Below are 27,105 nucleotides of genomic sequence, written 5' to 3' on the forward strand. Positions count from 1 at the left end.
AGCACATATTGATCAGAGACTGTTTACTAAAGTAGACCAAGCCTATTAGGCCTCAGTTTCAGCTTTTCCAGAATCACGTGATTTTAGATAAGGCCTAAACAACATTCTATTGTCCAACATGGCCGAAGAAGCCTTATATCACCTTGTCTACTACCAACTAGGTGTACAGTGGACTTATGTGACCAATCACAACATATAGAGGGCGGGATTTTGGAGGTTCTTTGTTTGAAATGTATAAAAGCTGTAAGCATTTTCAAGGCTCTGGCCCTTTCCTGCTGTGAATTTGGCTCACAGACCAGCATGGGGTCTGCTTCTTGAGATCCTAATAAATAGTTCTGCTTTCTATGAGTGATCTCTGAGTAGTCAATTTGGGTGGTCTTCTTGTCCCAAACAGTTGGGGGCTCGTCCAGGATGGAGTCTTTGGGGGAGATGGCTGTGTGTACCCGAACAGGGATGGGCGCCCACAGAGCAGTTTTCTCCATGTTCTCTGACTCTGGGTGTGCAGCCTCCCTCCCCTCTTAGACAACGACCCGAAGTGGAGATACTCAGTGGAAAGCAGAATTGAAGATTGAAGAAAGAGGATAATGGACAAGTCCTGACAGCCAGCACAGTCTAGAATATGTACACATAGCTCAAGAGGTAAGCTCGAATCGGAGCCTGAGGGTCTATTGGCTGAGGGAGAGACAAGCTCTCTAAAAGAAGTGGAGGACTGCTCAGACCCCAAGGAAAAGGCTTCCGAGAACACTCTTGGGGGACTGTTGATGTGAGGGTGACCTATACTGGTACTGAGAATATGGGAAGGTAGCAGTCCATGCATTTATGTCAGGACATTAGGGAATTCAAGAAAAATAGAACTCTGTGTGTGTCTGTGTATTTATGTTTGTCTGCTTTGCATTTTTTGTTCTGTGTTAAAAGTTGGAAAGCTCATAAGGGACAAGAATTCAGCCTTTATGTTACAGGCTTAGAGAAATAGGAGACTGAATTGTGGGAACTGGAATTCATTCAAAGTAGTAATTCTTTCAAAATGGCTCAGATAGAAAGAAAAGAAGTTTGAAAAGTCTTTTTTTTTTTTTTCTTTTTCTCTTCCTCTGGCTCTGGCTTTGCAGGAGGAGGGAGAGAAGGGGGAAAATAAGAAAGTTTTGAGAAAATAGAACAGTGGTTATCACTCCTATAAACAAGGAGCCCTGTTATCAGAACTCTGGCTTGTGGGAATCTTGCCAAAATATATATATTTTGGGATATTTCTGTGTATTGGGTATTTGAAAAAAAAATGATTGGTATAATATTCAATTTATGGAAGATCTATTTGGGTATTTAAGAATTCTGTGAACATTCTGGGATAAATTTCTTATTGTCTTACAAAATCTAGATGATCTTCTTGTGATAGAAAAAAAAAGAGTGATCCTGTCCAAGTCACTATCGATTTATTAAATTATTTAAGAGCACAGGGTCTGAGAATTTCTCAAGACAAATTGCAATTTGTGAAATGTGAGGTTTAGGTTTGCAGATATTGGAAGGGAGAAATAAAAATAGAGTAAGAGAAGTAAATGGCTGAACATGGGGGCTCTCTGACCTGATGGAGCTGTGGGAAAACTAGGCATACTCATTGTATAAGTGAAGGGAAAAAGTAATTAGCTCCTGTAAATTACTTGAGGGAAAGAATGGAAACAGTAAAGGGAAGGGATTGGCACACAGGCCATTGGTCACTATAATTTTGACTAATCTTATGTTACCTAAGAACTTTGCAGTGATTCATGTGCAGGGGCATAAAAGAGGAGATTCATTTGAGATAAGGAGGTGAAACAGCCTGGAGAAGAGGAATCTGTAAGTATGGAGGAGATGATGGTGCTAATTCTGACATTTCTGCCTCCAATGCCTCCACCTTCCCATACCCCAGAAGATAAGCAGGAAATCCAAAGCCTTGGTGCTCAGGAGGATAAAGAGGGCACTGGCTCCTCCCTAATGGCAGAAATGTACTGGTCACAGCAGGTATGAGATATGTACTCCAACATTTACATCAGGGCAGTCATTGGGGTGTCCAAGGCCTGTGTGACCTGGTGCTGACTAGGTTTGTGGTACTGGCTTATACACAATAGCAGGCAACTGGTCAGCGGGTGTCCTGTTTGTCAGAGGATGAATAAAGTGGCCTAATGACAAGTCTAAAAGGAGGAAGGCTCCTGGTATCAGGCCTTTCCAAAACATACAGGTAGACTTTACCGAGCTGCCATTGGTGGGGCATCTCAAATACCTATTGGTCATAGTAGACCATCTGACCTTATGGGTGGAGGCCTTTCCCCTTGCCTGGGCAACTGCCTCAGCAGTTGTAAAAGTACTCCTTGAGCATATCATTCCAGGGTATGGGTTGGTGGAGCAGGTAGATTCGGACCAAGGAACTTGTTTCACAGCTAAGATCCTCCAATCTGTGGCCCAAGCTCTAGAAATATCATGGGACTTACATACCTCATAGCATCTGCCCTCATCAAGTAAAGTGGAAAGGATGGATAAGGAAATTAAACAGCAACTGACTAAATTGGCTGAAACACAATTGTCCTGGACCAAGTGCCTTCCCCTTGCCTTATTAAGAATTAGCCCAAAACCCTGAAGAGATGTGGGATTGTCACTTTATGAATTATTGTATGGTCACCCTTATCCAAAAGGGATTCAAAATTCTTCCTTGGATCCAATATTTCAAACTAAGGATTTGTTTTTAAGGAAATATGTTATGTCTTTACTGTAACATCTGAAAACTTTACACCTAAAAGGGCTTATTGATCAGACTTCTCCCTTAGGATTTCAACAGTGCATGAGTTCTAGCTTGGAGACTGGGTCCTGGTTCGGATGTGGAAGGAGGACAAGCTGATCCTGAACTGGAAAGAACCGTTACAGATCCTCTTGACATAAAATACAACAGTACTACACAGGAAAGAGGGTGGACTCAGAATACCAGAATTAAAGGACCGGTGGACACTCTGAGGGTATGGACTTCCCAACTGAATGCAGAGAACGAGCTGAGACAAACACTAAAAAGGAACTGATGAACTGTGCATGTAAAATCTTGATAGCGGTATTGATCTGGGGTACTTCATTGGGGCATTGCCTAAATCAAACAGGTGAAGGGATATGGATGGGAGAGAGTAAGTATGAATGGACTTTTACTCATTGACCAGAGAGGGTAGATAGATATCATAGATGGTGGTGAGTGTAGAAACAGATGGAGCAAGTTAAATATTGTTTATAATGATGGGTCAGTGATTAATTGTGTCTACCAGCATTCATTAGGGGATAATGGGAACAAACTGGTGATGATCCAGATGAGGAGATTAACAAGCGATGTGTAGCAGAGATGTTAATTGAATTTGACCATTATGTAAGTTCTTCATGAAGAAATATATATACAAATATATTTATGAATAACAGGGGGGACTGTGTGGGAAAAGGGTGAAGAACTTACAGCACATATTGATCAGAGACTGTCTATTAAAGTAGACCAAGCCTATGAGTCCTCAGTTTTGACTTCTCCAGAATCACGTGATTTTAGATAAGGCCTAAACCACATTCCTTTTTCCAACATGGCCTAAGTAGCTGTATATCACCTTGTCTACTACCAACTAAGGGTACAGTAGAGTTATGTGACTAGTCACAACATATAGAGGGCAGGATTTCGGAGGTTCTTTGTTGGAAATGTATAAAAGCTATAAGCATTTTCAAGGCTCTGGCCCTATCCTGCTGTGAATTTGGCTCACAGACCAGGATGGGGTCTGCTTCTTGAGATCTTAATAAATAATTCTGCTTTCTATGAGTGATCTCTGAGTAGTCAATTTGGTTGGTCTTCTTGTCCCAAACAGAATGTCTTCACAATGCAAGAGGCCTGGTAGGCAGCTTTGCCAAGAGAGCTTAATTGGCAAAGCATAATCCTACTTCAGACTTCTGCAGAGATTTGGAGTTCAGAATTATTTTTTATAGCAGTCTGAGGCTAGAGCTTCCATTCAAAATTGAATGAGAATCCCTCAATGTTGTTAACCTCCCCCACACACACACCTAGATTTTCAGTTGAAAAGAGAGTACTTAACTTGGAGTTTCAAGCCACTCAAATAGAAATATCAGGCCCAGATCTCCAACTGAATGAGACCACTTAAGGGAGTGTTATAGCTACTGGGAGTGGTCCTGGGCTAATCTTCAACTCAATAGAAGGTGCACCTTCTCCCCACCAAGATTTCCAACAGAATGAAACCACTTAACTGCCCTGAAGGATGGGTTTCTGTCAGAGAAGAGTTTCCGAGTTCACCCCATCATTTTTCAGGGTTCACCCCTGTCAATTATACATGGCAACAACAAGATTATATGATGATTAATTCTGATGGACATGGCTCTCTTCAACAATGAGATGATTCAAATCAGTTCTACTTGTTTAGTGATGAAGAGAGCCATCTACACCCAGAGAGAGGACTGTGGGAACTGAGTATGGAACACAACATAGCATTCTCACTCTCTCTGTGTTGTTTGCTTGCATTTTGTTTTCTTTCTCATTTTTTTCTTCTTTCTTGATCTGATATTTCCTGTGCAGCCAGATAACTGTATAAATATGTATACATATATTGGGTTTAACATATATTTTAACATATTTAACATGTATTGGATTACCTGCCAGCTAGGAGAGGGGATGGAGGGAAGGAGGGGAAAATTTGTAACAAAAAATTTTGCAATTGTCAATGTTGAAAAATTACCCATCCATATGTTTTGTAAATAAAATCTTTAAGAAAAAACAAAGAGATTATAGCTAGAAATTCTGATAAGCTAATCAAAACTGACGTGTTAATAATTATAAAGTTTTACCAAAGGTCTTATAGAAATATACTCTAAGCCAAAGAAAGTATGTTAATGATGGGCAGTAAGGACCTGGGAAGTAGGACCTTGAGTCAACATTCCCACTAACTTTTAAAATTTTGAGCTGATGACCATACAATATGAATAACAAATTGTGATGGCTGAGAGCATCTAGGTTAGTGTAGTATTAAAAAAAACCCCACAAAAACCTTGTAACATATTTCTATTATTAACATATTCAATAATAGAAATAATAGCTATCTTCAAACATGAAAAACAGGCATGGATTGAAGTGAATTTATTAAAATTTATAACTATAGCTAGTATCAATATTTAAGCAATGAATTGCCTTTTTTTCCCATTCCAAATTTCAGTGCTGACTGTTTTCTCTGACATTGTAAATAGTTTAATTCTTGTTACTTAAAACATCCCAAACAATGGTCCTTATGGTGATTTACATAGGAGAAACAAGTAAAAAATTAGAAATCTATCCATATATATGTATATGCATATACAAATGCTATATATATTCATATACACATATGTATAGATGGATTTAAGATTAATTGGTAGTCTTATCTACTGCACTACCTAGCTGTTTTATAATATTTTATGGAAGAGAGTCATTCATTTATTCAATGAATGGTCATTAAATATTTGTTATACGCCAAGCATTTTGCTAAGTATTAGTAATTGGTAATTGAGACAAAATTGGAATCTGAAATAATTGGGAATAAAAATAAAAAACACTTAACCTTTTTGTCTCAGTTTCCTCATTGTAAAATGAGTTGGAGAAGGAAATGGCAAACAATTCTAATATCCTTGCAAAGCAAACCCATCCCCTTTATACCCATGCAGTCATGAAGATTTGGACATGACTGAAATAGCAACAACAACCACAATAATAATGAGTGCTCCAAAGTACCAAGTAGCCTCTCAGGTCTCTTGTTGGGAACCAAAGATCTAATTCAGGCTTTCACTACATAAACTCCCAGCTGAATCTTGTGAAGGACTCTGGATCTGGAGTCAGGAGAACTGACTTTGAATTCCCCCTTTGCTGCTACAGTGGGCCAAGTCCTTCTGCAATCCCTACTGGGTCTGGTTGTTAAAATATGATAGGTATAGTAAGAATTTAACTACGTGAGTGGAAAAATAAGGTTGTAAAATAGAGGAAGGGAAAAAGTTTAAAAAACCCCCACAAAATAGTCAAATGTGAAATAGACATACATCACAGAAACAGTCCCCTCTTTTTTTCTTGCCATTTACCAAAATACATCTGGTATTTGGGGAGAAAAGCAATTACAGGGAGCTGAGTCTCTGCTTCTCTGACCTAGGAGACCTTTCCTTCACATTGATGTAGGATCTAGGATAAGTCTTACTGTGAGGGACAGAGAGAGGCGTCTGGCTGTCTACTGATTGCAAATCTTCTTGAATCTGATTTCACATCATGTGTCCTTGCCCAAGTGCATCTTATATTTTAAAAATATCCCTTGTTTGTGCTTGATCAATTTTTTATATCATCTTGATAGCCGAGGTTAGGATAGCTGCCAAGCAGCCTTCTACTGTATTTTCTCACCACCTTTATGACCTTGGGCATTCCGTGTGTCTGGATCTCAATTTCCTCATTTGTAAAATGAAGGGATTATACTAGGAAATCTGTAATGTTCCTTCCAGTTCTGACATTCTATGATTATTTTATAGATCTGTGATCTGCAAATAGATATTCTGCATTAATAGGGAAGAACATAGTGATTCTCTCCAACTGTATGTATATGAAGTGCATTTCGTTTTGTTATCTCAATCCATTGATCTGTAAGTATATTTTCTTATTGTTCAGTTGTTTTTCAGTTATGTCCAACTAAGTATGACACCCTCCATTTGAGGTTTTTTTGGCAGAGATACTGGATGGTTTGCCTTTCCTTCTCCAGTTTATTGTTCAGATGAAGAAACTGAGGCAAATTAGGTTTATTAAGTACAGTAGGTGCTTAATAACTCCTTATTGACTTGATTGACTGAAGGGACTCAGAAAATATATAGTTGTATGAACCAATAGGAAGTTGATGGCTGATGCGATAGGCACAGTACAGTAAGACACAGTACAATTACCTGACAATAAGTTGCATAAATAAGCTAATCCCAAAGAGAGCGCATAGTGATATACTATTTTTCTATATTTTCAGGTTCTTCATGGGGAACAAAAGAAAAATAAAACTCTGGGAACATAAGGCAAAATGGTATAGTGGAGAGAAGATTGACTCTAGAGTAAAGGGAACCTGGATTTGAAACCTGGCTTTCATACATAAGGTCTAAGTGTTGTTGGACAAATATTGTATTTGACTTCTGGGCCTCCAAGACTCTATCTGCAAGGTAAGCAAGGTGATTCAATGATTTTGATTCCCAACTGCCACAGATGGACAATAAGGCACCATTCCCCCCATTCAACTGGTCCTGGTTGCAGACCAGTGTCGTCAGCCACCATCCTGAGAAAACACCCCTGGGAAGATGTAGCCTGGCAATAGCTTCTTCAGATGCTAATGCCCGTAGATTTAGGAAAGAAAATTATAGTCCCCAAAGTCTTTGACACTTTTAAATGATTTAGCATCAGAAACAGATATGGAAATGACCTTTAAAAGGCATTACCCTCTACTTTGCTAGTGCCTCTACAGATTATGGGACCTATCATTTAACTTGGAGTTAAAACTTTCCATTAGAATATGAACTTCTTGAGAGATGGAAATGATTTACTTTTTATCTCTAATGCTTAGCATTGAACACAGCAATTGCTTAATAAATATTTTTCCATCAATCCATCCATTCAGTCACTTTTAAATTCGGTGAATCTCAGAAATCTGCATTTTGAATTCATTATGGAACAAAGTTATTCCTCTATTCTAGTGTAAAGAATAGCTTCTATTCTTGTCCACTGGCTTCTACAATTAAATGATTTCTTTTACTCAAAGTGCCCCAGCTGTCTCGCACATCTATCTCCTTGACTGGAGGAACAAATCCAAAGCCCCCATGAAATAGGTCACATGGTGGCAGAAATAGGAAGTAAGCTGCTGGCTTAATAGAGAATGTCTGAGAATAGGATTTGAATTTCTAGACCATAGCTGAAAATTATAGGAATGAAAACAGTCCTGGCCAGGGATGTGGTGTACCTAACAAAGGCTGGTAAGAATGTACTTGTATTTCAAGTCTTCCAAATCTAGTCTAAGTGGCTAACCTAAACTGAAAATAAAAAGTTGGAGAAAATTGTTTAAATGTATCTACCAAATTCTATGTCAGAAAGAAGAGCTATAATATAGGAAGAAGACCAGCAGGAGAAATATCCAGAAATTCAGAGAAGCCCATGATTTTCTAGGTCTACAAGAATAACAACTCTAGTAAACTAGAGATCCCATACAAAAGGGCAAATTGGACTTTGTAGGTATCACTGAGAATTGGTGGGATTAGACTGGCTAGTGGCTCCACAAAGGAACATTTAACTTAAAGAGAACAGGAGACCTAAATTGGGGTAGGGAGGAAAGTGTGCCACCATATATAAAGAAGATACATTCCCATGAGGAAATCCAGGACACACACTTGGGTGAAGATCAACAGAGGCAGAAATAGAAACAATATGGTTACTGTAACATAGGAGTATGATACTTAGACCAAGAAAGAAAAATTGAAAATTGATTGTTTGGGAAAAAACAATGGGAATCTTAGTGATATTTTAGAACCAGTGATACTGAAGGAGAGGAAAGTTTAACAGGCATCTTAGATTTTAGGAAAATAGATTTCAAAGGATTAAAAAAAAATGACAAGTAGGATCCAGTGGCCCAAGGTGCCAAGCCTGGAGGTCTTGAAAATGATATTCCAAAGATATAAAAAAAGAAATAATTCTGAAGAGCAAGTGAAAGGTTACTTATATGATAAGACCAAGGAGGATACATAGGGAATTCATCAACAAACTTAGATTTTTTTAAAAACACATTAAAAAGAAAAGTTGGAACAAAAGGTTTTGCAATTGTCAATGCACTTTCCATGCATATATCTTGTAAATAAAAAGCTATAATAAAAAAAGGGGGAAAAAAGAAACATAAAAAAGAGGAAGAAAGAAAAACAGGGAAACATAGGATGAATATAAATGCCTGGCATCATAAGAATTATTCTGTATTATTCAGGACTGCTAAAATGTTAAGAATCAAGAAAAGTAAAGAGAAAGGTATAGAGTACCTAGATATCCTTGGTTTCAAGTCACCAAGCCCAGAGGAACAATCTTAAGCTATGAAGAGAACTGAGCTACCATTGGTAACTTTGTAATATCATGGTCTATAGGAAAAATTCTTAAGAATTAGAGAAAGGCAAGTGTTCCAGTTTTCATAAGAGGGAAGAGAATATATAGTCTGCAAACTATAGACTGGGGAATTTGACTTTGATTCCTGTCATTATGGAAAACTTGACTGAAGGAAAAGGTTAGTGATCCGTCCAAAAATTAGCAATGGTAGCAAAAAGATTATCTGGCTTGATATTATTCGAGTGCAATGATGTGGTGTAGAAGCAGTTTATCTAGATCTCAGCATACCTTAGACAGTTTCTCAAGCTATTTTTATGGGAAATATGAAGAGAGATATGAGTAAGATGATAGAATAGACAGGTATCATTAGGTTGATTAAAAATTGGTTGCATGGCTGAATCCAGTGAATGGTCATTACTGGCTTATTGCCATCTTAGAAGGTAGGCTCCACTGGAGTGCTGCAGAGACCAGAGTTTGAACTTCTGCTATTGGAATATTTTTTGGTCAATAATCTGGATAAAGGCAGAGACATTACACTTATCAAATTATCTAAGAGATATAGTCAGGAGTGTACTCATCAATATATAATAACAGTTTATCTCTCAAAAAAGAGGCAGAAAGAATACACATATAAATTTAATCTGCATTATTAATATATATTAAGTCTAACAACTAAAAAATGATAAATTAATCCCAGTTCTCTTAAGACTGTCAATTTATCAATTAGTTGTCTCTGGAAACAGTTTGAATTCTGAGACAAATTCAATAAGGTGAAAATGCAAAGGGATGAATGTAAAGCATTCCATTTGGGTCCAAAAAAATTTCAAAATCACAAGTATACCATGCAAAGATAGCAGTTCATCTGAAAAATATCTGAGGACTACAACTGTTTCTTAGTGAAGTAGAAGCTCAATATGAGTCAATAGTATGCTGAAGTAGTTGAAAAGATGAATGCTACCTTGGGTTGTGTTACTGTTGTTTGTTGTTCATCCTTCATTTTTGAAAAGAACCATGAGGGGCAGCTAAGTGGCATAGTGGATAGAGCACCAGCCCTGAAGTCAGGAGGACCTGAGCTCAAATCCTGTCTCAGACACTTAACACCACCAAAAACAACAACAACAACAACGAAAACCATGATATCTTGATTCATGCATGAATTTAATGATGTCTTGATTCACGCATGAATTTAATTTAAGTGAGACAGAGTTGCACAGAGTCATTCTCTCTTCCAGAATCACTAAAGTCCAGTAGTAAGATGATTGGGGATGGCCCAGAACACAGTGGGTAACCTCGGTGTCTTTGATGTCTAAACAAGCTCTAAGAACTCCACAGAGCCTGCTTCAACTAAGTTCATATGTGCTGGAACTAATTGTTTTCATCCATCTATTAAAAGAAATATTGGATCCTGGATCAAGGAAGTAGTAGTTCTTTTATATTCTGCCTTTTGGGGGACTATGTCTCAAATACTGTTTAGTTCTGGGATGCTATGTGTCAAGATAAGATTGATTAACTGATGAACATCCAGAGAGAGACAACTAGAATGAGGAAACATCTCAAGTTAGCTCTTTTAGAAACTAATAAAAAGAACTGAAGATATTTAGCCTGGCAAAGGAATTTGGGAGTTTGTATTAAATGGTGGTTGTCTTCAAGTATTAGATAAACTACCATGTAGAAGAGAAAGGGCATATCCTGTTTGATTTCAGGGGGCAGAAATAGGAATAATAGACAGAAATCACAAAGAAACAAATTTATGCTTGAGGAAAGGGAAACTTCAAATAATTGGAGCAATCCAAAGGTGGCCTGGTTTGCCTGCTGGATTCCTCTGAGTTAGAGACCAGTGAAGTAAGACTGGACAGCCAGATGTTTGGTATGTTGTGATTATGTATAGGTTGAACTACATGGCTTCTGAAGTCCTTTTCATCTCTGAGATCCTGTGATTCTCTGATGTTCAATGCAAGAATCAAGTGTCAGTGCCTAGAGACTAACTTTTATTTCTCTTCCAATGCTTATAAAATACGCAGTATTTGTGAATGGTTATTGTAGTTATTTTTAAAGTTGTGTCTGCCTCTTTTTGACCCTATTTGGGGTTTTTTTGGCAAAGATATTGGAGGGGTTTGCCATTTTTCTCCTGCAGCTCATTTCACATATGAGGAAACTGAGGCAAGCAGGGTTAAGCAACTTGCCCAAATTCACATAGCTAGTAAGTGTCTGAGGCTAGATTTGAATTGAGGAAAATGGACATTTCCTGACTCTATGACTCTATCCACTTCCCCACTGCCCAGAATAATAATTAATATTTGTTTCATTAAATTATAACATTTATTTTCATATGATAGCTTATAAATAATTGTTTAATAACCTAAATATTATTAGTTATTAATATTGATTGGGACTGATTGGATGAAGTATTTATCAGTATTGTCACATGTTCCCAGAATGGGACCTTGGGAGGTCATTTGATCTCTGGAAGGATGAACTTTGAACCTGAGATATAGGAAGTTGCAAGAAGTGACCGTGACCTGTGGGAGGCAGCCAGCATTGGTGACTATGGGTCAAAGATGGTTATGTCCTTTTAGTGTATCCAATGAGAAGGCTCTAATCCTTTGCCTTTTAAACCCTGGACAGCTGGTCAGGTTCCAGGCCCACAGGGTGGGAGTTGGCATGGCTCCCAGGTGTGAGTCTGGGCCTCTTCCTGCAGGGATTAAATAAATGCTTTCTCTTTGTACCTGATGATGTGTCTGATTGGATTGGGAAGGGGATCTTGCACCCCACCTGTCTCCTACAATATCATTAGAGGAAAGTTTATTGATTTCGTTGGTATAAAGAACTCCCACTGAGGAAATTCCATGCACTAATGCAGGCCACTCTGAGAAATTGTGGTTTTCCCAGATTCAGATACTCAATATTTGTCAAAGGTAGGCAATGAACTCAGGGCCTGAGGCTGGCTCTCTATCCATTCCTCATTCTCTAGATTTTACCACCACATCTTAGCCACTCCTCTCTGTCCACTTGAGTCCTTTCTCCCATTGGTGAATTCTTTGAGAACCTCCATTTTGGAGAAGGCATCAATGATCCCTCGTTCCAGACTTTGCCACCATACCTTCCTCCCTTTGGAATCTCTTTTCTCTTCCCCTTCCAGCTTCACTTTTATAAGTAGCCTTTCCCCATAAGCTCTCTGAGAAAAAAGATAGCGTTTCTTTTTCATCATATTTCTATCTCCAGCACTGAGCCTGGCCTATAGTAAGCACTTGATAAATGCTTGTTGACTGATTAATTCGCTATTTCATTCTGTCTCTCTAATCATGCAAATATTATTATTATTGCTATCAAAAAGGGGGCTACCTGCCAGTCAGGTTTGAGTACCTGGTGTTTCATGAATGTTCCAGAAGGAATTTGCTTTTCTTTCAACAGCTTATGGGTTAGTTTGGTAATTTGAGAACATTAAAACCTGACATTTGTTATCTTGCAACCAGAGTATGAGCCTTTAATTAAAGTTATTTATTATGATGAGGATTCTGAGGCAGGAAATATGTCCAGAGACTTAAATAATGATCAAATGGGTTAAGAAATGTGAAAACATGATACAAAAGTACAATTATCCTCTATCACAACTAGAAAAGTCTCTGCTTATCTTGGACAACCTGGAAGAGAATAGTAAGACTATACAAAGCATTATGCAAATCTAGTGACCAGTTCTCAGAAGTCCTGATAAGATTACTCCAGGGAAACTCCCAAACAGATAAGTTCCTGGTATTCTAAATTTGGCTGATTTTCACCTGCTACCACCCTAAGAGGAAAAGGGGATTTTTCTTGCAAAAGTATGTCTTTTCCCCCCTTCTTCGTTAACCTTTTATCTTCTTGTACCTCCTCTACAGCGCCCACTCTCAGTCAACCAGAATTAAAAATTCTTTTCCTTTGGGAAATCCTGCCTATAAACTCTGTAAGGACAGGCAGTGAGCCTGTGATTTCTTTGGTATAGAAAACTCCCTCTACTAATGCTGATCAGCACCTTCTGTACAACTCATAGAGAGGGACCTTGGGCACTGAACCTGTAGATGAGTTGTCCAGCCCAGTGTCACATGGCCAGACTACATCAGAGGTAGGGCACTTAAACTCAGGCAAGGCTAGTTCTCCGCCTCCCAAGCAGTGTTGTCTCTCCTAAACGGCACACTTTACACTGTTAGGATTCTGGACACTGCTTAATTTGATCTACTTCTTATTGGTCATTTACAATTATACTTCCTAGTTCAAATTTTGCAGAAATTCTAGGCCAAGTTGTTTGTTTGTTTTTTTGAAGCAATCTTTGTTACAGAGTTGGAGGGAGAGAAGGATGTGGGGGGAATGAGAGAGTAAAGGAGAGGAGAGAGTGGGGGAAGAAGGAAGAGGAAGAAGAGGAAGAAGAAGAGCGAGAGGCACAGAGACACAGAGACACAGAGAGATGGAGAGACAGAGGAGAGACATGCAGAGAGACATACACACACAGAGACAGAGACAGACAGAGAGACAGAGACACACACACAGAGACAGAGAGGGAGAGACAGAGGAGAGATGTGAAGAAAGAGACACACACAGAGAGACAGAGAGACAGAGAGAGACAGAGACAGATATATAGACTGTTAGATCTGGAAGAGAGCCTTAGAAACCAGCAGGTCCAATCCCCAAGAAGTCAAATCTTCTATCTGAACCCCAGGGTCTTCTAGGATCCCTCCTCAGTTTTAGGATATAACTGCGTTTATCCTTCTATCTGGCATCTATTAAGTGCAAAGTGTTATACTTTGTATTGAGGTAGCTAATAAAATGATTATGGCATAACCTTAATCTTCAAGGAGTTTATTATATTATAGTTATAAAGAGAAGTCTAGAGTTTTTCTCAGAAGGCAGAGATGAAAGAATAGTTCTGACTTTATTGTATAACTGGCAGAGAATAATCTGAAAATAGTCATCTATCATTTATTAATCATTAACTGTGTGCCAGGAACTGTGCTAATTAAGCTTTAGGGAAATTAAAAAAAATTAATCCCTATCCTCAAGAGGCAAAAGCAAAAATAATTTCTACCCTCAAGGAGCTTACTTCTAATGAGGAAGACAATACAGAAGTCAGTACATAGAAAAGAAATGCAGGGAAGATAAAAGGGAACTTTTGAGGATAAGGCATTAACTTCTAGGAGGAAGGATGGGAAGGATGGTGCTCAATGGTAATGAATAAGTGCCAGGTTCAAAATTTCATTTTGGACTTGCATAGTCCAGTCCAGAAACAGAGGTAAAGGAGCTTTAAAACAACAACAACCTCCCCCAACCCAAATTTATTTTTTATTTTTGACATTCTTTTTAACATTTGGAGCTCCAAACCCTCTCCTTCCTTCTTACCCCTCCTTGAGCTAAAGAGAAAGTAAGCAAAATGAAATCAATTACAAATATGAAATCATGCAAAACATATTTCCATATTAGCTATACACAAAGCAACAACAACAAAACAGTAAATCAAGAAAGTTATACTTCAAACACTCAGAGTTCATCAGTTCTTTGGAGGTGGATAGCATTTTTTTTCCCACCATGAGTCCTTTGAAATTGTCTTGGATTGAATAGATAAGAGTACCTAAGTCTTTCACAGTTGATTATCACTACAACATTGCTACTACTGTGCACAGTGATCTCTTGGTTCTCACTTCACTTTGTGTCAGTTCATATTATTCTTGCCATATTTCTTATTTATTTCTTATTACATAATAGTACTCCATCACAATCTGGAAGGAGAAAAATCTGGAACACAAAATCTTATGAATGTTAAAACTATCATTACCTGTATTTGGAAAATGACATACTATTGAAATAATATTACAATAATATAAAAAGAAATATGATGTCTATATGTTTAATATTATTATTATATATTAAATATATAAGTATTATATATTTAGTATTATTATTATTATAGAATTATACAATTTTTAAATTCTCTCTCCTCAATCTCTTTTAAAGGTCAGCTGTTTTTTCAATGAGATAATTCATATTGTCTTCTATTTTTTTCATTTTTTAGACTTTGTTTCATTGTTTCATGATGTCTCATAAAGTCATTAACTTCCTTTTGCCCAATTCTAATTTTTTAAGGAATTATTTTCTTCAGTGAGTTTTTGTATCTTTTCCTCTATGTGGTTTTTCTTACTTTTTTAGGATTTTTTTTTTCCTCAGTGGAACTTTTGGTCTCTTTTACATTTTCCCTTATTCAGTAACTTTTTTGTTTGTTTTATCAAGTTGTTAATTCTCTTTTCATAATTTTCTTGCACCACCCTCATTTCTTTTCCCAATTTTCCCTCTTCCACTTTTGTCTCTCTTTTTAAATTCTTTCAGGAATTTTTGTTGGACTTGGATCCAATTAGCATTTTTTTGGTTGAGATTTTGATTATAACTGTTTTCACATAGTTGTCTTCTGAGTTTTTGTCTTGGTTTTCCCCGCTACTGTTGTAGCTTTTTATGATTCAGTTCTTTGTTCACTTATTTTCCCAACCTATTTTTTTGACTTTGAACTTAATGTTAAAGTTTGGATCTGTCAGTAGGGAGACACTATCCCGATTTTCAGATTTTTTTCATGCTGCTGTTTTTGGAGTTCGTTCTGGAGGGTTGCAAGTTTTCAGTCCTTCCAAGGTGATGTGATTTAGGAAGAAGCGTGGTCATTGCTCTCCTGGTCTGTGTTCTGTTCTTTATTCAGGAGGGTCCCTGGCCTCCTGAAGCCACAAGCTGTTACTGTGACCAGCTTCCTTATTCCCTTACATTTATGAGCATTAGCACTTCTCTTTGCCTTGGAACTGTGACCAGGGACCCTGCTCTCTTGGGACTGATCACAAGTGCTTCCCTCTGACCTGGAGCTGTAATCTAGAACTGCTAATGGCAATAGACTTGCCAATCAGCACCAGCTGATTGCCTACAAAGGTAATCTCTTTCTGAAGAGTTGTCTGACCCCTTTCCTTTATCTGGTCTGAGAGCTCCCAAAGCTGCTGCTGCTGCTACCAGTGCTGACCCAGCAACCTTCAAGGCCCACCACTGGTGCTTCTGCCACTCTCTGGACTCTGCACCCAGCCTCGGTGTTACAGAACTCTCTTTTGTATCTCCTAAGTTGTCTTTGCTAGGGAAATTGTGTCACTTTAACCCTTTGGTGATGCAGCTACTACAAAATTTGATTTGAATCATTATTTTAAAGTTCTTTGAAAGGGCTGTTGGGAGAGTTCAGTATGGTTGCTGTCTTTACTTTACCATCTTGGCTCTGCCCAGATGAATAAATTTAAACAATATCACATGGCCAATGGCAATGATGATTCAGAAGGAAGTCCTCACTTGGATGCCAAGGAGGAAAAGGATGTAATGGTCCATGAATTTGATTTTAAAATATATTTAAAAACTACTATAGGGCAGGCAGAGTGGGACAAAGCAATTCAGGAAGAGCAGAATGAGGAACAAGGATGCTTGGAGGAGTTGGGAAATGAAACAGCTCTTTGGAAACAGCAGGAAGGGAGCAGGAAGCAGGATGCCAAAGCAATTTCCGTTGAATTTAGAAATAGGCTGCCTGAGGTTACCCTTCTTGAGCAAGCTGACCAAAGGCAGAGTAGTATAGTGGATAGACTCAGGGTTCCAATCTGGCTCTGCCACTTTGGCTTGTATGAGCATAGGCGAGTTACTTAATGTTGTTGGACCTCAGTTTTCTCATCTGTAAATTGTAAGGGTGTATGAGGTTCCTTCCGGTTCTAGATCTAGGCTCCTTTGGATCAGAGACCACTCTAACATCACACATGGAATAAAGCCTAGCCATCATTGAATCTAAACTTTTCTCTGACCACAGGAGGAAGTGAAGCCTCAGAGAGCTGAAGTGGCCCGAATGCCTAAAGCCATTCAGCTGGTGAGTGGCAGAGCCACAGCTGGAGCCCTGTCCTGTCTGAATCCCAGTCCAGGACCTCCTCTATTCTACCAGGAAGAACTTTCCCTTGACCTTTCCAAATCCAGTTTTTTTCAGAAAATATTTATTGATCTATTTTAAAATGGATTTTTATTGATGCCTTTTTTCATGTCACTTAGATTTTCCCTTGTATCACTCCTTCTACCTCTAAGAGAGCCATCATTTATAATAAAGAAATTTTTTTAAAAAAGGAAAAAAAACTCAGCCAAATGAATCCATCTATCCCCTGAATCTGATGTTATTTAGTTTATACTTGTGAACATCTCCCCCTCTACAAAGGAGTGAAGGCAGGTATGTTCTTACTTTTTTTTTCTTCGTTGTTTGCTTGTTTTGTTTGTTTTTTAAGAACTTTCAGTAAACATTTATTAAACATGGTCATATTCTGTGAAAGATGAAAACAAAACTCACAGGTCATTCTTGCCTTCCAAGAGCTTCCATTTTTCCAAATTAAAGAGGGATCTCTTCTTCATGCCCCAGCCTCTTCATTTCCCTCAAACAGGTGGGAGAAACAGAAGAGTTCATTCTGTTGACAGGAGCATGTGGGTTGTGCAATGGATAAAATGCTAGGCCTAGACACTTAGTCGCTTAACCCTCTTTGCCTCAGTTTCCCCATCTGTAAAATGAGCTGGAGAAAAGAAATGGCAAACCACTGAACGACCCTCTCTCTACTCTTCAAGAAAGCAGGGAGACTACTAGGTAGTCCACAAAGAATACTCGACCCTGATCACTTTGCTCTAACTCTGACTACCAGAGCTGAGGCAACTTAATTCATCCTTGCTTTTGGAATCATGGACTCCCTGGAAACCCTGGAGGGGAGATATAGGTGAACTCCTCCCTTTGAAAGGTGAGAAGTTGAAACAAAATGTCCTAATAAGTCTGCAGATAGGGTATAGCCCTAGCAGAAAAAAGCCACAGGAATGGATTTATTTTCCATTTTAATTGAGATGGGGAAGCAGAATACATTAAGCTGATGCTGCATGTCCAAGTATGTCAAGCATTTAGTGATCCAAAGCCTATCTCAATCAATCAACAAATATTTGCATTAGAGCAGAGGGGACTTTAGGATCACCTGGTCTCACCCCCTCCCAGGACAGAGGAGGGGAAGGGTCTTATGCTTCACATAGTTAGTTATCAGCCAAAGTTAGATGTAGGACCAAATTCCTGAGTTCTCATTCTGTTGCAATCTAGCCTCCTATTCAGGCTTTGGAAGTCTCTTGAGGTGTGTCTATGTGAGTAGGTAGAAATAACAACAGAGAAAGCCTGTTTTCATTCCCAGCTTTTGGCCTTGTGATAAGTGGCTGGAGAGTCACTATTGCTGCTGCCATAGAAAACTTTAAAGAGGGAGCTGGAATTTGGGATGGAGATGTTGGGGGTAGTGAGGGTGTTGGAATATACAATCTCCTCCTTCTTCTATGACCAGTGGCTGCTCAGCCATTAGTTTTTGCTGCTTTCCCCCTCATTTATTAAGTCCCCTGTAACACCACAAATATACAGCTATGAAGAAGGCAAGACATAATTATTGTAAGGATTCTTTAAAAAAAAAAAAAAAAATTGTTTTTCCAAATTTCCCAGGAAGGTAAGTTGCATGTACATGGTATGTTTAGAGAACAACCCTTTAGCAATCCAGGTTTTCTTTTTGCCTAGCTGGGAAGCTGTGTGTTTTCTACTCCCTCTATTTATATCCCAAGTCCAAATTCCTAGATTCTGGTTGAATTCAGCCAACAATCAATAAGCATTTATTATGCTCTAAATAGGTAGGCCTCAAGCCCTGTCCTAAGCACTAGAGACAACAAAGAAAAGCAAAGCTCAAGTTCTAATGGGGGAGATCACATGTAAATAACTCTACATACATGCTTAAGTATTTCCTGACCAAAGCCTGTCTTAATCAATCAATTGAAAAATATTTGTATTAGAGCTGAAAAGATTTAAGGAATCTCCTGGCCTCAACCCCTCATAGCTTCAATGTAGTTTAAATCCTGAGTGGAAGAATGGTAACCCTAAAAGAAGGCACTAGTATCTGGGGAGACAAAGAAAAACTTCAGGAAACCATAGTATTTGAGATGACTCTTAAGAAAGGTACCAAATAGAAGTCAGAAGGGCAAGTATTCCAGGCAGGAGGACAGTGTGGAAAAATGTCTTATTATAGTGTTTGTAAAACATCTTCATTATTATACTTTTTTATTTTATTTATTTGTATTTTATTTGTATCATATTATATTACATTATGTTTATTTTACTATACTGTTTAAATCCAATTTTATGTGATTCCAGAGTCTTTGCTTCTCTTCATGTGCAAATCAAGATATCATTCACTACATTGTTCTCTGAATGAAGTACCAACAATAAAAACCACAACAATATGTTATTAGGAGTTATTCATACCTATAATATCACCTCTAGAAATGCTATAGATGGCTACAAGATAGTTTGGGTTCTCTTAGGTTCTGAATCCAACCCAAACATTTAAATAAATGTGTGTGTGTGTGTGTGTGTGTGTGTGTGTGTGTGTGTGTGTGTGTGTGTGTATTATGTGGCCAGCTAGATGGGACAGTGAATAGAGCACTGGCCCTGGAGTAAAGAGGGCCAGAGTTCAAATCTGGCCTGGGACATTTAACATTTGCTAGCTGTGTGACCCTGGGAAAACCACTTAACCTCAATTATCTTGCCAAAAAAGAAAGTAAAAATACATACATATTTTATTTTTCTCTAATTACATGATAAAGTATATTTTTAAACATTTGGTTTTTAAGTTTTGACTTCCAAATTTTCTCCCTTCCTCCCTCCCTCTCCTCTCCCCTCCCTGAGATAGTAAGCAATTAGATATAGGTTATACAAGCACAATCATGTAAAACATTTCCATGTTAGTTATTTTTCCCAGAAGACTCAGACAAAAATAAATAAATAAAAAACAATGAAAAGAAGGAAGGGAAATAATATCAGTTCTTGGGGCAGATAATATGCTTCACCATTAGTCCTTTGGGAATGTCTTGGATCATTGTATTTCTGATAATGGTTGTCAATCACAGTTCATTGTAATATTGCTGTTACTTTATACAGTGATCTCTTGGTTCTGCTCACTTCATTTTGCATCAGTTCATGTAAGTTCTTCCAGATTTGTCTGAAATCATCCTGCTTTTCTTTTTTTTTTATAATACAATAATATTTCATCATAATCATATACCACAGCTCATTCAGCCATTCTCCAAATGATGTAACCCCGACAGTCTTGTTTTGAACTACCACATCCAGGACTGGTTCTTTGGCCATCAAAGCTTGTATTTAGGCTTCACATAAATTTTATTTTTTAAATATCTACTCATGTTCACCTTAACTTACTTTGCTTTCAAATTGTCCTCAGGGTGAATTTGCTTAACCAAAGTACATATAATTAGTATGAGCCTTTTGTAAATAACTTTGTTAAGATCCTATGTAATATCAACTCTCCAGAACCTGGGGAGGAAGAGCCACAACTCCTTTCTGTCTCTCTTCTACCAAATAACCTAATAAATTTCTTTCTAAAACTATTTGAGAATTTGGGGTTTGTTCTTGTGATCATTAGTGGTCAGGGTAAAAGGGTGAATGTATGGTGTGAAGAGGAGAGTAAAATGTAAGAAAACTATAAAAGTCGGGAGAAATTAGGTAGTGAAGTGCTTTAAATATCAAACAGAGAATTTTAAATTGTACCCTAGAGGTAATTGGGAGCCACCAGAATTTATTAAATGGGGTTGGTGGTGACATAGACTTGTGCTTTATTTTGATGAATTGGAGGATGCTGATTAGGCTGCCTTGAGACAGGCAAGCCACTGCAATAGTCCAGGTGTGATGTGATGAGGTACTCCATCACAGTACCTATGTTAAAGGAGAGAAGGGTTAGTTTCTATCTATTGATCTCCAGAGCAGGAAAATTTCATCAGGAATTATAGAAGTCACCTTGGATTACCAAGCCAACTTTCTTTGTTTTATACATGAGGAAACCAAAGTCTTTATACTCTCAGTTGTATAATGTCTAATACATGGTGAGATTTTCACATCCTGCTTGTAAGATTGATTTTGTGGTATTTTTTTGAGAGGTACAAAAATATTTTTACCAAGGGCCCATCTCTGAGATGTCAAATTTCTACATTTGCCATTCTGTTGGTCTGGAAAATACAGTATTAACTCTTAAAGTCCATTCATCCTTAGTCTGACAGCTACCTTATAAGGCACTGGGAGAATAGTTTGATAGGACCAGGATTTTAGGAAAGATCCAGATTATAGGATACTTAAGAATTGGGGACTTTGAAGGGGACAGCTTGTCTTGTTTTAAGCAGAAGTGGGAAGCTAGAAAGGAAAGGATATTTAAAAATAATAGGGGAAGAAGGGCTGCTGTATTTTAGACCTAGGCTAGGATTCAAAAGACTTTGGGGTCTTGGGTCTACCTGGTTGCATTATGTCAGACAAATCACTTCACCTCCATAGGCCTTTTCCTCTATAAGAGGAATGTCCCCTAAGGAGATCAAGGAAAGGAGGAAAGCTTGCTTATGTAACATATGTATCCCCTCTTTTATGTGGTTAAAAAAAAAAACAACTCAGGAAACTAAGAGAGTAACCAATGATTAGGAAATGGCTGAACAAACAAGGATATTGGTATGCAATAGAATACAATCATGCTGTAAGAAATGATAAAAAAGGATAGTTTCAGAGTAACCTGGGAAAACTTATATATAGTGATAAAAAGTGAAGTAATAAGAATCAGGAAAATAATTTATACAATTAACAACATTATAAAGACAAATACATTTGGAAGATTTGAGAACTTAGATCATGATCAGATAGGATTCCAAATAACTAATAAAGAAACATATTGTCCATCTCCTCACAGAGATGATGGACTTTAGTTTTATGACCAATATGAGAATTTATAGCGTTTGATTATGCATATTTTTACAAGTATTTTGGGATTTCTTCCCCAGTGGAGAGATAGAAAGGAATGAAAAATAGGTTTTTGTTAGTTGAAAAAAGTTAAATAAAGAAGCACAAAAAGATGAAATATTTATTGAATTAAATATTAAGTAAAACTAAATGTGTAAAAAAAGGAAATGATCTAAAGTCCTTTCCAACTCTGACACTAGGAGTCTATTTCACGATTTTGCTTAAAGTTCTCCCTACTAAGAAGTCCCTGAACTATGATCTGGTCTTGTCTTTCACCCTTAATGCTGCTGTCTATCCTAGAACCCAGCAACCCTTCTTATACTCTAGTAGGCATCTTGCATAGAAGCCATGACAGAGTATTAGCATTCTTTAGGAGGGCTTACTATGAAAAGCAACCTCTCTTCATTCACTTGGAAAGCCTTCCAGGGCCAACTCCATTACTGGGCTCACAAACCTCTCCCCCTGTTTCCTGTTGGCTTTGGGTATGGAAAATATTGGGCTGATCATTAACTTCTGGAACAAATGTTAACCTTTGGAATCTTCTTCTGTATTTAACTGTTGTCTCCTAATCCAAAGTTTGTCCCCAACAGCCTTGGAAAGAGAATGACAAATGTGTTCCTTTATGGTTTAAGTAGCTACCTTTTTGCTTAGTACCTGTTTGCTCTCAGTAGGAGTACCTATCTGTTTGCTCTCAGTAGGAGTACCTATCTGCTCTCAGTAGGAAATAACTGAGAAAGGATATTCATTTTTTTCATAACAGATGGGAAAGAACCTGAAGAAAACCTTGTATTCATTAATGACCTCTCCAATCCCCCCACTCCCCCTAAAACAGAAACACCAGCCAGTTTTATTTCCTATTACTTCCTCATATATTTTCCTCATTTAGTTAGGGCAGTATGTCCTCACTGCTACACAGATAGGCTATATTCTTAATCTCTGTGGGATTAAACTGTGTGGATTATGAGTGCTCCCAGTCAACAGAATGGGGAAAAAAAAAAGTTGGTTGTACATGACATTGCAAATCTATTATATACATCTTGCTATTCACTTTAAATATATAATAAAGCTATCATATAATTTTTCTTTTCCTCCTCTTTTTCTTCCCTCTCATTTGGCTACCATTGGACACATATATACATAGGCACATGAAATATATATATATATATATGTGAAGGTAAACTTCTATTTATCAGTTCTTTCCCTGGATGCAGATAGTATCTTCATATGTCCTTTGTAGTTAATTGGGTATTTATAGTAGTCAGAATGACTGAGCCATTCAACTTCTAGTTGATAACCTGACTCATCTCTCTCCCCAAATCAATTCAGTGACCAAGGTGATTTTTCCCCCTCTAAAAGTATAGATCTGATTATCTCCTGTTCCCTGTTCACATTCAAAAAAGTCTATTATCTCCTATATCTATTATCTCCTATATATATCTCCAATATAAAGTTCTGTTTGGCATGGAAAGCATTTCCCTGTCTGGCCCCTTCCTGTCCTTCCAGGAATGTTATTTTACTTCCTTCCATGGACTCTACAATTCTGTTATATTGGCATACTTGCTGCTTTTCCTACATGATACTCCACCTTGGCCTATGTACTGGCTTCCCCCATAAATGGGATACTCTGACCCCATCTCCAATTCTTTATTTCACTGGTTTCATTCAAGACAGCTTGAATCCCATTTTTTAGGAGGTCTTTCCTGGTTCCCTCAGCTGCCAATGGCCTCTGCCTCTCCTTCTGAGACTGCCTTCCATCTACTATATATATGGGCAGCTAAGGAGTACATTGGATGGAGCACTGGGCCTGGATCCAGGAAGTCTCATCTTCCTGAGTTGAAATCTGGCCTCAGATACTTCTTAGCTAGATGATCCTGGGCTGGTCACTTAACCCTGTTTGCCTCAATTTCCTCATCTGTAAAATGATCTAAAAAAGGAAAAGGCAAATCGCTCTAGTACCTTTGCTAAGAAAACCCCAAATGAGGTCCTGAAGAATCAGACATGACTGAACACTGTAGATATTTTCCATTTCCCTAATTATTTATACAAGAATGACCGTAGTATGATATACTGCTATATGCTTGCCAGGTATTATTACTCATTGAGGTCAAGGATAATTTTTTGTTTTTATTCTTTGTATTTTTTTGTATCTTTAGTATCTAACACAATGGCTAGAACATAGAGCAAGTGTTTAAGGAATGCTGAAGGATTGATACGTTCTCCCTCATCCTTCTTCCCCCTCATCAGATATAGGAAGGTAGGAGAGTTTAACTAACAAGCACACTGCCTTTTTCCTCAACACTCTTCATGTGGCTAGTGGTGGGTGCCCTAGAATTATAGCCACTCTGGAAATCTGCCCAGCTAATTCATTTCAGACCAGAAGACAGGAAGCCCCCACCATGGGGCAGAGAATAAGAACAGCAGGAGGGAGCTGATTTAGGCAGACAGAGGTTCTTTGTCATTATGTCACTTATAAATTGAGCAATATTTGGCAACAAATATTGGTTCAGAGAGGCCCCTCCTCTTCCAGGTCCTTTCTTTCTAATCCTCCACTTCCAGGCCCTTCCAATTAGTTCATCTATTTTTTTTTTTTTTTAAGAGGGTCAGCCCTTGACCTAGCTCTAGTTTTCCCTTAAACTGTTTTCAGCAAATGATTGTTTTTCTAGAAGATTTTGTCAAAACAAAACCCTGTCAAACAACAGGAGACAATGAAAAATCATGCACATCTGTGCCATCTTCACTCAAACTATAAAGCTCTTTCTCTTTCTGCACCCATCCCCCTTTCTCTTTCCCCTCAATCTCTCAATCTGTTTGTCTCTTTTTTTCTTCTTCCAGCTTCTAGGTGAGTGAAAAGAATAAATCCTTGAAGAAAAGGAGGCGACATGATGAGCTGAGAATTGTCTTTGGATAGGAGACTGGAAACCTGGCTTTGAATCCTATCTCTGACTTTACAAGAATTGTGTTATAAGAGTTGTTTTGCTTTGTTTTGGTTTTTCGTTTTTTTTAGTGTGAGGGTAGGGGAAACAATATGGGAATCAGAAAAATATGTATCATAGCTTCAATTTCCATATCTGTAAAATGGTGTAAATAATATTGGTAGAATTTTGGTTTTAAGTCATACGTGGATTTTGATGATACATGTAAAATTGTTGCATGATTGCCAACTTTATAATAGCAAGTTTAGTGCAATAGAATGTAAGCAGCTTGAGGGCAAGGATTTAATTCACTTATAATATTGTATTCCCAACACCTAACAGTGACTGCCACATGGTGGGTGTTTAATAAATATTTGTTAATTGATTGGCTATTTTGGTTCCTGATAGAGGGAAGAATGGGAATTCTGGGGAATTGGTAAACTTTTTGTGTTTATTTACTAGGTTATATCAGGAAGCCAGTTTTTACCTCAATCTTGCAGATGTGGGGGACTCTGTCATTTCTTGCCCAGGTTAGCAGTCCAATGGAAAGAGAAATCAGTAGAGTCAAATGTTCTCCTCTGATCAAATCTCACCTCTGATGCTTCCTCCTATCTGCTCATGGTTTTTTATTAGTAAAACAAAGCGCTGGATTGGATGGTTTCTGACAATCCTTCTACATTGTGAGTTTTCTCTGTTAGCGCTGAAGTCAGAGAAGGCAGCAGTTGGCTCAGCCCTTTCTGAGGCTTCAGCTGAGATCTTTTATCTGCTTCAGCTTTGGGGGAATGTGTCTATGTGCATATCTTGAGAGGATGAACTCCTATTTAGTTTATGCTTCTGGATTTCATACAAACAGATTAAATCTCTGTTATTTCAGCTGAGTTTGTTCATCATGATTTATCTCATCTGGAGGCTACTTATAAAATTGTGTGCAAAGAATAGTTAGTGGGAGCTGAGGAAAAACAAAAAACAAAAAACAAAAAACCTGTCCTTGAGGGAATCATATTCCTATCTCAAATAGAGCCATTGGTCATTCTGGATAGAAAAAGGCTTTGGCATCTTGGTGTAGAGAACAGAACATAGGTATAACATCTGGTTATACCAATAATAACGTATCCAAGTCTTCATGACCCCACTTGGTGTTTTCTTGATAAAGATACTGGAGCATTTTGCCATTTCCTTCTTCGGAGCATTTTATAGATGAGGAAACGGAGGCACACAAGGTGAAGTGACTTACCCAGGGTCACACAGCTAGTCATTGTCTGAGGCCACATTTGAACCGAGGTCTTCCTGATTCCAGGACCACCTACCTTTGTCTCTCACTATCTCATGGACAAATCACCAACACTTTTCACATCTTGGCTTTCTCATCTACAAAGTGAAGATAACAATAGCTGCCCAAATAACTGCAGAGGGTGGTCTCCCTCTCCCTCTCCCTCTTCCTCTCTCTCTCCCTCTCCCTCTTCCTCTCTCTCTCCCTCTCCCTCCCCCTTCTCTCCCTTTCTTCCTCCCTCCCCCTCTCCTTTCCTCCCTCCTTCCCTCCCTCCCTCTGTCTCTGTCTCTTTCTGTCTCTCTGTTCTCTGTCGGTTTCTCTTACATTATTTCTGTCTCATCTCTTTCCATCTCTTTCTCTGTCTCTTTGTCTCTCTGTTTCTGTGTCTCTCTCTATCTCATTCTTTCTCTCTGTTTCTATGTGTCTCTCTGTCTCTGTCTCTCATCCTCTCACAACACACACATAGAGAATTGGCTCATCTAGATCTTTCAGAAATGGTAAATACAGACATTTTTATTTTATTATTTTTATGGTCTGATTTCATTAGCATAAGGAAACCCCTCTACCATTGCAGCTCAGCAATCTATAACCTTAGAAAATGCCAGGGACCCTCAGAAGTTAAGTGATTTGCTTGGGATTTTACAGCTGGTGGGCCTCAGACAGATCTGAAATCAGATCTTCCCAAATGTGAGACTGGCTTCTCTATTTATTGCTTCTCAGGAATTCTCTATATTATGTAACAAATGACTCTTGCTCCCTCAGTGTCCTTCACCTTCACCTCCTTATCTCCCCATTTCGTCTTTCCACATCCCCCTTTTACTCCCCACCTCCAGCCCTAAATATATTCCTGATTTTGGAGAGATCTGTTTTCTGTCTAAGGTGTTGTCTTTTTTAATTAAAAAAAAAATAATTAAAGCTGTTTATTTTTAAAACATGCATAGTTTTTAACATTCGTCTTTGCAAA

At 38.1% G+C, this 27,105-nt stretch overlaps 1 protein-coding gene and 1 long non-coding RNA gene across 2 annotated transcripts in view; one reads left to right on the forward strand and one right to left on the reverse strand.

Moving 5' to 3' along the window:
• The first annotated feature begins 200 nt into the window (after positions 1 to 200).
• Positions 201 to 20,674, forward strand: LOC141564769 (uncharacterized). The gene is made up of 3 exons (XR_012488707.1): positions 201 to 2,975; positions 7,005 to 7,191; positions 16,935 to 20,674. It is a non-coding gene; the product is annotated as an uncharacterized LOC141564769 (long non-coding RNA).
• Positions 20,675 to 20,748: 74 nt separating this feature from the next.
• LOC141562092 (serotransferrin-like) overlaps positions 20,749 to 27,105 on the reverse strand; it is an 80,315-nt gene continuing 73,958 nt past the window's right edge. The window contains exon 14 of the mRNA XM_074302105.1: positions 20,749 to 20,897. Within this exon, the coding sequence (XP_074158206.1) occupies positions 20,764 to 20,897 (134 nt within the window). The 3' untranslated portion in view covers positions 20,749 to 20,763. The remainder of the gene's footprint in view (positions 20,898 to 27,105) is intronic.

Source organism: Sminthopsis crassicaudata, chromosome 3 (genome assembly GCF_048593235.1).
Source record: "Sminthopsis crassicaudata isolate SCR6 chromosome 3, ASM4859323v1, whole genome shotgun sequence".
In the NCBI taxonomy this organism is placed as follows: Eukaryota; Metazoa; Chordata; class Mammalia; order Dasyuromorphia; family Dasyuridae; genus Sminthopsis; species Sminthopsis crassicaudata.